Consider the following 13,479-nt stretch of genomic DNA (forward strand, 5'->3'; position numbering starts at 1 on the left):
ATTTTCACATTACCAGAGCATAAATAACTTTAGCCAGAGGCAGATTTACAGCAGTGCGACCGGTTTCCCCACAATGGAGGCTGAGCTAAAGGGGCTGCCACAGGACGTTGCAACTACCACAGAACGGAAGGCGAGAGGCGGAATTTTGGCCTTGCACAGGGTGCCACTGAAATTTGAAATACCAAACTCTGTCCCTGCTCTGGCCTCTTGTGTGTGCTTCCATATGAAAGCCCAGGGCTGGCAAATCAGCCCAAGCTGGTGAAATGCAAGACATATGGGAATCACTTAGCTATCAGCCACCCATGGGGGTAGATCTAGTCCATGGGTAGGCAAACTAAGACCCGGAAGCCGGCCTAACCGGAAGAGTCCACGACCAGAAGGAGGAGGAGTATCAGGAAAAGTGGAATAAATTTAATGATTATCTAGTTAAATTTGTTAAGTTAAATTAATTGAAAATAGCTTGCAGATACTTAATTGGCTTAGGATTTTATTTATGTTAAGTGATGAATTAATATGTTTAATTCCATAAGGTGAAGATTTAAGGATGTTAATGTTTAAGTTAAATTTCATAAGAATTGGGATTTGGAAAACCGTTAAAAGGACATGCAATGAAATTCAACCAAGGGGAAGCGAGGAAGTCACTTAACAAAGTTAATAAGTGTAATTTTCAACAAGGCTATGATTTTTGTTTGTTTGTTTGTCTTGTGTGTGTGTGTGTGTGTGTGTGTGTTTGTTTATAATATTGTGAAAACCAATATTTTTTTTGGAAAAAAACAAAAAACAAACTAAGACCCAGGGGGGTCACAATTGCCTTCTAAATCCAACCCGCGGATGGTCTGGGAATCAGCATGTTTTTAAATGAGTAGAATGTGTTCTTTTATTTAAAATTTATCTCTGGGTTATTTGTGGGGTCTGCTGGTGTTTTTACATGAGTAGAATGTGTCTTTTTATTTAAAATGCATCTCTGGGTTATTTATGGAGAATAGGAATTCGTTCTTTTTTTTCTTTTCAAAATATAGTCTGAGGGACAGCGGAAAAAGTATTCCAATCCCCGATCTAGTTGCAAACCCATGCTACCATCCTGATCTTTGATGTGGGGGGCAATCCTGCCCAGAACAGGCTGAGTTCCCAGTTTGTCAGAAGAGCTGCAGATGGAAAGTGCTTGCTTGGAAGAGGACGCTTCTTCCCACATGCACCATAAAGAGATCTGAGTCTGTGGACTGGCATCTTCACCATACAGAGCAGACCATGAGGGGGAGTCCATCTGTCACTGCTTCTGGAGGAAAGAGCCTGGAGTCTGGGCGGCCTGTGTCATCAACTGCTAGGGGCAAGAAAGGAGTGCCATAAACGCCTTTGCATAGCTCCCCTATGCCAGGAGCTGGAACCAGGCCTCTGAACACCCCCATTTTTAAAAAAGAAATGGTCCCGTGCATAGAGAAGCATGAAGTCTGGACAGCTGGACTTGCTAGAGCGACCCCTGAATCCTTCCACTATGTGTTTGCTCTGAGCAGGGCTGGGCGATATCTGGTTTTCAACATTGCCATATATCACCAGCTAAATATTGATATATACATCACAATGTCTGAAATAAGAACAGAGCTGTGCCAGTGGCGTAGCGTGGGGGGTGCAGGGGGGGCCGGCCGCACTGGGCGCAACATCCGGGGGTTAGGGTTAGGGGGCGCAAATCCACGGGTTAGCGGGCGCAAATCCATGGGTTAGCGGGCGCAAATTACTTGCCTTGCCCCGGGTGCTGACAACCCACGCTATGCCACTGAGGCGTGCAGAGGCATTGCCTGGCTTCATGTTTTCCCCCACATTGTGATTTTTGCATAGCACCACACTCCATGGTTTGCAATATATTACCAGGTCAAAAGTTATGAAACTGATATCACAATATGGACTACAAATGGCTTTTGGATGATATATCAATATATATATCACCAAGCCCTGGTCCCCAACACCGTGGGGAAATTCAGTGTTCTCATTACAGTGCAGGAGAACAGAACATGAGGCGTGATCTTGGGGTTGTGATAGATAGTTTTATGAAGATGCCAACCTTGAGTGCGGTGGCAGTGAGAAAGGCAGACTCCATGCAAGGATTAGGAAAGGAATTGAAAATAAAATTCTGGGGATCATAATGGCCTTATACAAATGGTTCAGCTGCGTTTGAAATACTGCGCACGGTCACCTCACTTCCAAAAAGGAAACTGTAGTGTTGGAAAATGTTCAGAATCCAAATGATCAAAGGGCTGCAGCACCTGCCCTGTGAGGAAAGGTTGCAGCATTTGACACCTTTTGGTTTAGAGGAAAGGAGGTAACATGATAAGAGGTTTATAAAATTATGCTTGCTTCGTTTTTCCTGTCAAAACTATTTTAATTCATATGCAAACGAATGATAATTTCCCTGATTGATTGATTAAGCAGTCATAATTCATATGATCAGCTGGGCAAGATTTCCTTAAACAGGTGCCTGCAGCCGGGGAGGCTGCGCTGAGGCCCCGAAGGTCTATGTGCGCGCGGGTGTGTATTTATATTGTATAGCCTTTGCCAACGTGGCGCCCTTCAGAGGTTTCGGACTCCCACCAGCAGCATCCTATTGGCGAAGAGTGGTCTACAGTTTTCTTTTCTTTTCTTTTCTTTTCTTTTCTTTTCTTTTCTTTTCTTTTCTTTTCTTTTCTTTTCTTTTCTTTTGTTGAGGAGCAAGACCTCCCGGTGGCGCTCTGCACATGCCCAGAGGAGCCCGAGTCCGGGAGCGAGAGCGCCCCCTTGCCGCGACTCTGGGCAACGTCGTCGCGGGGGAAGCGGGCGGCGCCTCCTTCCTGCCCTCCCCAGAGGCCGCTTCTCCGCCCCGCCCCGAAGGCGGCGCCTTCTTCTCCTCCTCCTCCTCCTCCGCTGCCGCCCGGGCAGCTCCTGCTCCCGCTGCTGCTGCTGCTGCTGCTGCTGCTGCTGCTGCTGCTGCTGCTGCTCCGCGCCGGCCCTGGCTCGGGCTCCGGCGGCCGGGCAGGGAGGGCGGGAGGATGAGCGGCGCCTTGCGCGACGTCTCCTTGCAGGACCCGCGCCGGCGCTACGAGCTGGTCCAGCGCATCGGCTCCGGCACCTACGGCGATGTCTACAAGGTGCGCCAGGCGGGGAAGGGGGAGGGGGGGGAACCGGACGCCTGGGTTCCCTGGGAGGGAGAAAGCGCGCAGGGGTGTGCGGGGCCCGGGGGGAGGGAGCACCGGGACGCCTGGGTCGTCCTCCTCCTCTCCCTGAGGGGGGGAGACTCCACTCCCAGCGTCAGGGACTTCTGGCCCGGGTGGGGGCCGCGGGACCCGGACGCCTGGGTTCCTGTCTGGGTGTCCCCCTCCAAACCCCCGAGAGCGGGGAGCCCTTTTAGGGAGAGACTGGGCGTGCGGGGTTGACTTGGGGGGGGGGTGTCCGGTGTTCATGTCAGGTTCGTGGGTCAGAAGCTTGTAGGTGCGTCTTGGGTAGGATGTCAGCGAGGGGGGTGCTCTCTGTCGGGACGCCCCCTTCCTTTGGAGCTCCTGCTGCACCTCCACCACCATCCTCAACCCGCCCCCCCTTTGGCTGTTGAGGGACGCTGGCCTGACTGGAGTGCCACCCAACTGATGGCCTTGGGGTCCCAGAGGACCAAGCGGGCTGCTATTGGCAAGCAGGGAGACTGGCAAGATCAAGACAGAGAGATCAAGCTGGGTGCTCTTGGAGTAGAGAGTGAGCCTGCCTTCCAAGGATGCTGTTGTTCGCTGGAGACACAGTCCCCTTCTAGATGCCGGATCACCCAGTCGCCCCCCCCCCCAAGTCAGAGGGTGATGTAAGGACAGGGGGCAGGAGCAAGCCTCCTGGGAGTTTTGGTGGCTCTGGCTGAGTGAGGCCCATCCAGGCCGGGTGTCTGTCCTCCTGCGTCTTTTGCACAGCACCCTTCAGCCAGGAGAGTGGGAGCTGGGCACCTCCTTCCACCTAGTAGAATATTTCTTCCGCTGCACATAATTGAGCGATGGGATTTCCCCCCCCCCCCCCATCGCCACTTCTGTGAGCTTTAAAAGGAAGGGACTTGGCCTAATCAGTGCTGATGGCAGAGGCACGTGCCTGGCGCTGGCTGCAGCTCAGGATTGGTGCTGCCCTGGCAGGAGATGGCTTGCTTGTTCCACTTCCCAGAGGGAGTTGGGGTGCCCCCTTTGGTCTGATCCAGCACCCAGGCTATTACTCCCTGCATATCATCTGACTGTAAGCATCTCTTTGCGCTCTGTACCCCTCCCATTTATACAATGGTTATAATTCAGTTTTTGTTGCAGTATAAATTGCTTTGGGATGGGGGGGGGGAATGTTACTCCTTCAGGTTGGTGGCTGTGTTGCAGCTGGCAGAGATTTGCTGCCTTCAATGGTGGCATCGGGGCATTCACATGTCCAGCAATCCAGCACAGACTTGAGAGGCCTGCTTAAAACTGGGCTGCCCATGGACAGAAACCTTGCCGATAAGCTCCCGCAGGTTGCTAGTCCTCAAACCCTTTAGCTCTCATACTTTCCTGTATAATTCCTATTAGTTATTTGAGATATATATACATCAGATTGTGTACAGTTTCTTTGCATAGCATCATGGAAGAGGTTATTGGACAATGCAAAGAGGACGGTGGGCTTCCCTTCTGAGCTCCTATGGGGCCCTCAAGGGATTGTTGGACTCCCATAACCCCAGATTGTTGGGCACGCAGGCTGATGGGAGTTGTAGTCCATAAAACATCTAGGGGGCGTCACGTTGACTTGCCCGTGTTTTGGCAGTCCGTAGGATGCCCTAGCAGTCATAACAAAAATATTCTTTGGTGATGAGTTGGCTGCTGTTTTTAATGGCTGGTTGTTTTAGCTGTTGTTTATCTTGTTGTAATGTTGGCCGTTGGTATGCCTTTTGTGTTTGTGTCATGCTGATTTTATATGAGCTGCCTTCTGTTCATTTGCAAAATAGTGAGTGGGATGATGAGGATGACATTATCAGTACAGTCATACCTCAAGTTGAATGCGCTTCGGGTTGAGCACGTTCGAGTTGCGCTCCGCGGCAACCCGGAAGTAACAGAGCGTATTCAAGTTGCACTCCGCGGCAACCTGGAAGTAACGGAGCGCGTTACTTCCGGGTTTCGCCGCTCGCACATGCGCAGACGCTCAAAATGACGTCATGCGCATGCGTGGTAGCGGCGAATACTACCACTGTAGTACAGTGGTACCTCAGGTTACATACGCTTCAGGTTACATACGCTTCAGGTTACAGCCTGCGCTAACCCAGAAATAGTGCTTCAGGTTAAGAACATTACTTCAGGATGAGAACAGAAATCGTGCTCTGGCGGCACGGTGGCAGCAGGAGGCCCCATTAGCTAAAGTGGTGCTTCAGGTTAAGAACAGTTTCAGGTTAAGTACGGACCTCCGGAACGGATTAAGTACTTAACCCGAGGTACCACTGTATTAACAAAAATTATCAGGGCGTTGGGATGCCTCCTTCAAGCTCCTCACAGAGATATTTGGGACAAGCAGGCCCTGATTGACCTGATGGTCTCCAGCTGTTTGGGACTACAGCTCCCATCCCTGCTTGCTGGGGCTGATGGGGATATAACTCCAAAACATCTGGAGGGGTGCCAGTTGGGTGAAGGCTGCCTTCCCCCCTTTCCCCACGTGATGCCCTTCCTGTCCGGACATCCCATTAGATAATGTTGTGCTCCCTTAATGGAGGTGGCGAGGGAGCCAGAGGTCATCTAGCTCAACCCCTTGCTGAGTGGCAGCGTCGTTCGTCCACCTACTTACCCTTCCATGGCAACCAAGTCAGATTGACCTGGGTGCCAGCTGTAGAAAAGCATTTGTGGGACCAGACAGCTGTGGGTTACCACATGTCAAAGCACATTCTAAACTCTGCAGAAATGCTTTCTCCCCCTTTGATATGTATTGATGTGCCTATTACTATCATCATTAATAAATTTGCATACCGCCCTATGCCTGTAGATCTCTGGGAGGTTTGCAACATGAAATTACAATATAAAAAAGATAGAATACATAATAAAAATAAGAACAAAGACACCCCCAATAATCCCCTCTTCCACAACACATTTTAAAAGGGCATTGGACGCTAATCAGCCTGGTTGAAGAGGAACGTTTTCTCCTGGCACTTGAAGGTGTACAATGAAGGTGCCAGGCGAACCTCCCTGGGGAGAGCATTCCACAGATGGGGAGCCATTGCAGAAAAGGCCCCTTCTCGTGTTGCCACCCTCCAAACTGCTTGTGAAGGAGGCACATGATAAGGGCTTCAGATGATGATCTCAGGGTCTGGGTAGGTTCATGTGGAGAGAGGCATTACTTAAGATATTGCTCCAGGGAGCTCCAGCCAATACAGTATACAGGATTCTTCCTTCCCCTGCTCCCTTCTTTTAATTCCCACAGCCCTGTTGTAAGGTAGGTCAGCATGAAAGATAGTGACTTGCCTGGGTGAGCATCACGGCTGAGTGGGGACCTGAACCAGGACCTTTAGGAATCATACAATCGTAGTGTTGGAAGAGGGACCCAAGGGTCATCTAGTCCAACCCCCTACAATGCAAGTATCTAAGACGGTGCCACACTGGCTGTCCTCCTGCCCCAAACTCAGTTACCTTGGGCTGCAAGGGAGGGGGATGCCTGACCCACCTTGGACCTGAGCCATTGTCCAAGGTTTGGTATTGCTGCACCCAGAGTCCCATTTCTGTCCTTCACACTGGATTCCTGGTAGCCTGCCTCAGAAGCTGCTGTGGGCAGGCGGTGGGGTGTCTTTCCATTCCTGTAGACCCCCAGGAGCCTGGAGAGAAGCAGCGCTCCTGCTACACTCCCCCTCCCGCCAAATTCAAGCCCTGCCTTCACCCAGCAGCCTGCCTTGCGCCCTGGAGTCAGGCACATTGTTCTGAACCCAACATGGCATTTCCTGTGATTCTTGAGGCCAGAATGGCTTCCAGCTGGGAGCCAGGACTTCTCGGTTCTGTTTACAGCTCGGAGGTGGGCTGCAGGAACAGGCTAGGAGCCCTGGTGGGGATGCCTGAGCCCCATCCACAACTCTAATGCAACAAGGGTCCTCTGAATGGTGTCCTGGAGAGATGGAAAGAAGGGTCGGAGTGGGCAGATTAGGAGAGGGAGAAGTAACCAATGGTCAGGGATGATGGGAATTGTAGTCCACAAGCAGCTGGAGACCCAAGTTTGGGAAACCCTGCGGTAGAGCCTGAGTTGTGAGTTCGAGCCCCACATGGGGCAAAAGATTCCTGCATTGGACTAGATGACCCTTGTGGCCCCAGTTGGTGGCAAAGGCACTCTGCACATGCCCAGAGGATGCTGCGACTCTTAGTTTTTGTGTTCCAGAACTGAGTTCAGATGTGGCCTCAGTGGTTCGCGAGGGCAAGGCTGGCTAGCCCCACCATTGGGTAGAGTGAGGCAGCCACCTCTGGCAGAGGACGCCAAGTTACACCCCAGCAATGTCCCCTGCCTTGTCTCATCTCTCTTTGTCAAGACCAGGCTGGCTTCTCTCTCAATGGTAGTTTTGTTTCAAAACTAAACAGACTAGGCAGAGGATGTGGAAATCCCAAAGAGCCTTTTAAGATCACGAGGGTCCCTTTAGAAACATGGCTTCCCGCCTCTCTTCCCAATGGCTGATTTTTTTTTTTTTTTTTTGGCCACCTGTTTTGTGAGGAGGAAGTCGCCTTTGTCCAAGAGAGAGGGGGTCACCCTGTCTCTTTCCTCCCCGGCTTGTCACGAGGATTTTTGACGTGCACCACTCCCTTTCTGCTAGGGGAGCCCAGCTCGGCCAGGGTGGCAGGAAGTTGCCACACTGCCAGGCAGGATGATTAAAAGGACTGAGCTCCTTCCGAAAAAGGGGGCTCTGGTGGGCATGCTCTTCGTGCCCTTTGACCTCCAGCCCTTGACTCCTTAAATGGCTGTGGTTATTCAGTGTCAAGACATATGCACTCTGCACATGGTCAGGAACCAGCTGGGCCTTGCTAGGAGTGTTAATAGAATTCTGTAATCATTCTAGCAGGGTCTTTAAGAGCTGATATTGTAACGATTAAAGGAACCTTGTAAAAATATACGGACTGGTTATATCCTCTGCAAATCGAAAGATCAGTCTGAGTGGCAGAAACAAGAGATGGGGCCTACCATACAGGTGTCATCCCGGCCTACTTTCTTTCGCTCCCACCAGTAAAGGTATCCTTAAAAGGTTTATAGCCCTGTTGGTGTGATCCTGTTCTAGTTAATTACGGAGTGTGGCTGGGGTGCTGTTTTCAATGGTGATCCTTCTTGGAACACACTATTATATTTTATTATTGTTTTACGCACACAGATCTCCAACCAGCCCTCACTTTTTGGCGTCATGACCGTAACAATGGGAATTTGGAAAACTGGGGTGGGTGGAGTCGGGGGGGGGGGGGAGGATTTCCTGTGAATTTTATGTGGAAGAACAAAGCTGCTTGCGGGGTGGGGTGTCCCGCTTGTTCACACCAGGAGGTGCGCTAGTTGTGACATGTTTGTGTGTCAGGCCACTAACTAGTGACTGATTAGCCCCCTCCTCTCCTTGCCCCCTGCAGGCCCGTGACACGGAGACTGGGGAACTGGCGGCCATTAAGATAGTGAAGCTTGATCCAGGTAAGCTGGGGTGGGCTGGCTGCTTCTTCAGCAAGGTGGACTTCACAAGTCTTCTTTCAGAACTAGTTGGATGGTTTGGGAAATATGCTGGGTCAGAGGCAGTACACAAGACTTATAGAAAAAATTGGGGTTGGCATTTAAGCGCCACTCTCTCTCAAGAGTCTCTGTGTCCCCTGTGTCCATTATTGGTCACAGGAGAATGGATGGAGGCAGGATCCAATTTTCCTGTTGCAACAGAAGTCCCTCCCTGTTTTGTTAGGAGGTGATGCCCCAGGACAAAGGTGTGCGAGAACTTTTGAAGACTTTAGAAATTGCCCAGCCCCTTAGCCAAGGACCACCCAAAAGCATCATACAGGTGTTGCAGAAAGAGGCGGTCTACAACAGAAATTTGGGGGATATGGCATATCTCCTATCTGTCAAGATACCTGATAATGTTTTACCCCAGCCCACAAATACAAATAAAGTGGTACCTCGGGTTACATACGCTTCAGGTTACATACGCTTCAGGTTACAGACTCCACTAACCCAGAAATATTACTTTGGGTTAAGAACTTTGCTTCAGGATAAGAACAGAAATCGTGCTCCGGCGGCAGCAGGAGGCCCCATTATCTAAAGTGGTGCTTCAGGTTAAGAACAGTTTCAAGTTAAGAACAGACCTCCAGAACGAACTAAGTACTTAACCCGAGGTACCACTGTACAGGTACAAGATCCAAATTAACGTATAACATTTAAAAACAGTTCAAAACAACTGCACCCACCAGTTAAAGCAAGTACAAAACCATTAAACACATCCAGCAGTACGTCTAATTGTGCTACAGCAGGATGCTTATTAAAAGAGACATTTAATATACCTGCCATTTTTAAAAAAGTGTTAAAATTACACCTTAACATGCTTTTATTCATTTATTTTTAAATCGGACGTTACCTACCTGTAATTTCTGAAACAGAGGTACTGGTAGCCAGCTCCCCAGGTGTGTCACGCACACCACATGGATTTTTAGAACACTTTGGAATTTGAAACTGTCAGATAAAGGTCGGGTGGTGACAGAGAGGCCCTTTGGCAGCAGAGGAAATGGTTTGTCCTGCTTCCTCTCCTCAGGGGATGACATCGGATCCATCCAGCAGGAGATCACCACGCTCCGGGATTGCCGCCACCCCAACGTGGTGGCCTATTTTGGCAGCTACCTCAGGTGAGAGGCTCGGACCCTTTGGAAGAAGGAGTGGAATCAGGAGGGCAGGGCGGTTGAAGTGTAGTGATGTGGTTGTGAAAACGTAGTCAGAATTGTGGGGTGGCAGGTTTGATGCTTGACACTTGGTCCCTGGTATTTGGCATGGGCGGATTCAGACTTGGTAGGATGGACTTCCCTTCTCTCCAAATGGAGAATGCACCTGTGGAGGACTTTATTTTCCTATCTAGGGCTGTCAGAGACAGAAAAATAAACCATGTATTTTATAGGATATGCTTGAGATGAAATTAAGCAGAAGGAGGCATCTTGGGCCCTCAGAGTGTAGAAACTGAACTCATCCAGCATTCCTTGCCCAAAGAGAAACATTTCAGGCCTCGTGGATGGAATTAGCTGGCTCTGTGGTGACGTTTCATTTTTGTGTGTGTCTTGGGAATGGATGCTTATGGGATCTGAGTGGAATATTCCAGGGGAGCCCTTCAGGAGATCAGTTTTCTTGGTGCCTCAGGGCAAGATATTCCTTTGGGCGCCCCTTCAAAGGGTGGCAGTTGGGAGAAAGAGGGGCCACTTTGGGAGCTGAGGAAGGGCCATTCCCACAAGCTTCTTTCTTCTCCCTTTAGGAATGAGCGCCTGTGGATCTGTATGGAATACTGTGGAGGGGGATCCCTTCAGGAGATCTACCACAGTGAGTTTCTACTTGCTTTGCTCCTTGGTCCTCCTCTGAACTGGAGATGCCAGCAAGGCTTAAACTTGGGACCTTCTGCGTGCAGAGTAGATGTTCTTGCTGCTGATACCTGGCCCCTCCCAGACTTGCATTGCCTTGCAGAACTGGAGATGGGCTGAAGGAAGGAAGGACACTGGCGAGGCACATGAACTGGGCATTTTGTCTTTATCTTTCTTTTCCACATTTAGATGCTCCTCCCTTCGGACTCTCCCCCTCCCCCAACTTTTATTGTGTTCTTTGAACGAGAGAGAGTTGAGCACCAACCCCAGGGTCTAGGAGAAGGGTCCTTGCTCAGTGACTGAGCACCAGCTTTGCTTGCAAAATGCCCCAGGATGAATCCCCAGCAGCAGCTCTAGGGAGGGCTGGCAAAGCAGCTCGGGCTCGGGAATGGACAAACTGCAAGTCTGCGGGTTGTACATCAACCGCTCCCTCTCCCAAATGGCGCCCCTCCATGGCCATGCCCCCTTGCCTCCCCTGCACCTTCCTGGGTGGCTTCGGAGGCAGGGGAGTGTGTGCATGTGGCCCCTGGAAGGCTGCTTAGGAGGGAATGTGGCCCTCAGGTTGAAAAAGGCTCCCTGCACCTGGTGTGGGCAATATTGTGCTCACAGTGTGGGTGTGTTCCTGGAGCTTCACCGTTGGGAAAAATGGGTTGCATCCAGCAAAGTTCTACTCAGAGCTGACATGTTGAAACGGACAGACCCAAGTCAGTCATTCGTTTCAACAGATCTACTCTGAGCAGAGCTGACGTTGGATCCAGCCCACTGTTTTTGCACAACTCTCTGGCTGGGCATGAGGACCCAAGTCGACCAGAGGCTCAGGGTGTCCCTAAGCACTTCTCTTCTTTCATTTTCCTTGCTCCCCCCCAAAAAAATACACCCCTGTGTCTTCACCAGAATGCATGGGGAGGTTTAACTCTTTCCTCCCCTGCTCCTCTCCCCCTGATAAAAATCAGCCCCACTGCCATGAGGTCTAGAAAGAGAACTCCTGGAGGTGTTGGTGTCTGCATTAGGGTCCAGTTTGTCCCTTGGAAACCGGTCTCTGCTCCCCTTCACCCCTGCTTTCTATTCTGCCTGCCTTTGTTGTCGTCATCGTAGACATGAGGAGAACACACACACACCCCTTGACAAAATAGGAAACCATCCTGCTGCCGGTCTGTCGTAACCGGTACTTTGCTTCTGGTGGGTTTTACTTCCCCTTTTGGCTCCTTTCAGTTGGTTTACTTATGAGGTGGGAGAGGAGCCTCTGCTCAGCCTCCCGTCTCCATGTCCAGCAGAATTTTTAAGAGATGGCATAAAGTGTGGAAAGAAGCTCCTGGTGGCTGATGTGAAGCACAAGGGCTCTGCTAGGCCTTCCAGGGAAGTTTGGCCTGAGGAGATTCTGAGAGGAATTGGGGCCTAGAAAAACAATTAACGCGGTGGGGGGAATAGACGAACAGACAGACACAATAGCACCTGCTTCCTCCCCTCTCGGAGGAGAGCACTGTGGACTGTTTATTTCACAGGGTTGGCAGCTGGCATTCTTACCCTTCATCCTGCAAGAGTTTAAACCGAAGATGCCAACCCCACCCCCACACACTCTGGGGTCCAACCACTAACCAGACCCCTCCTAGGTCCTTAAGGCAGAGAGTGGTGAGCCCTGCAGGGCCGTTGCTTGCGACGGCTCATGAAAGGAAGCCAAGCCACGTGTTGCAGAGGCAAAAGCCCAAGCAGACAAGGCCATAAGCCCATCTCTCTTAAGCAGGGCTGTGTAATTGAGGAGCACCCCTGTGCCCCCCCCATGAGTCAAAACAGCCATCTCCCTCATTCCCAGAACATTTCTGTCTCCTAGCTTTAAATTTCACCGTAATAAGCAAAGCCCGCCTGCAGAGTTTTGCTCGGGGAAACCCAATTGCCAAGTCTACATAGGCAAAAACCTGCTTTTATTAGCGTTGGGGTGCCAGGTGACACGAGATGCAATTGACTCACCTTTTCTGCTTCTCGCCTCCAGCCACTGGTCCCCTCTCGGAGAAGCAGATTGCCTACGTCTGCCGGGAGACCCTCCAGGTGAGTGGGTGGGCGGGGCTGAGCTTGCAGCACGTTCAGACCCGTGCCAGGTGGGTGTGGGCAGCCTTCTTTCTTTTTATTTGGTGCCAACAAAAGCCAGAGTGAGCAGGTGTGTGTGAAGTGTCAGAGTGCCCCGTGTCTGCACCCGGGGCAGGAGTCAGTCTCTGCCTGGTTATTCCGTCTCCCCTGCCAGCTCAGGTGTGGTTGCAAAAATGTAGGGTTGTCAAGAGAGGCGCCTTCGGAGCTTAATTGGAACTCGGTGCTAGGTTTGGATCTGCAGCATAACAAACACGCATGGTGTAAGACATGGGTAGGCAAATTAAGGCCCGGGGGCCGGATCTGGCCCAATCGCCTTATAAATCCGGCCAGCGGACGGTCTGGGAATCAGTGTGTTTTTACATGAGTAGAAGGTGTCCTTTTATTTAAAATGCTTCTCTGGGTTATTTGTGGGGTATAGGAATTTGTTCTTTTTCCCCCTCAAAATATAGTCTGGCCCCCCCACAAGGTCTGAGGGACAGTGGACTGGCCCCCTGCTGAAAAAGTTTGCTAACCCCTGGTTTAAGAGGTCCCTTGAGCATGTACGGAGTGGTGTGTGTGTGTGTGTGTGTGTGTGTGTGTGTGTGTCCCCCATTTCTTCACTGTGTACACCATAGCTGGCTTTTCGGCAATCCAGGATTAGGAAGAGGCTATCTGGGAAAGATTCCCCCTCACAGGCTTTCCACTTCTCTTTATTCAAACCAAGCCCCGTGGCTTCTGCCCTTATTTCCCTCCTGCTCTGTGACTCTGCGGCATCATACAGACGGACGCTCCACACCTTTGAGAGGAAGCCCCATTTTCCCGCTGGCTGCTCTGTTCTTTTCCTGCCTTCCTGCAGCTGAGAGAAACTGCTACAATGGCAGGG

At 50.9% G+C, this 13,479-nt stretch overlaps 1 protein-coding gene across 1 annotated transcript in view; it reads left to right on the forward strand.

Annotated features, from left to right (window-relative positions):
* Positions 1-2,726: 2,726 nt before the first annotated feature.
* Positions 2,727-13,479, forward strand: part of MAP4K2 (mitogen-activated protein kinase kinase kinase kinase 2) — a gene marked incomplete at its 5' end in the record, with an annotated part of 37,048 nt that continues 26,295 nt past the window's right edge. The window contains 5 exons of the mRNA XM_081842428.1: positions 2,727-3,116; positions 8,571-8,628; positions 9,728-9,818; positions 10,433-10,497; positions 12,523-12,578. Of these exons, the coding sequence (XP_081698554.1) occupies positions 2,727-3,116; positions 8,571-8,628; positions 9,728-9,818; positions 10,433-10,497; positions 12,523-12,578 (660 nt within the window). The remainder of the gene's footprint in view (positions 3,117-8,570; positions 8,629-9,727; positions 9,819-10,432; positions 10,498-12,522; positions 12,579-13,479) is intronic.

Source organism: Podarcis erhardii (genome assembly GCF_964252035.2).
Source record: "Podarcis erhardii genome assembly, chromosome: 15".
NCBI lineage: Eukaryota > Metazoa > Chordata > Lepidosauria > Squamata > Lacertidae > Podarcis > Podarcis erhardii.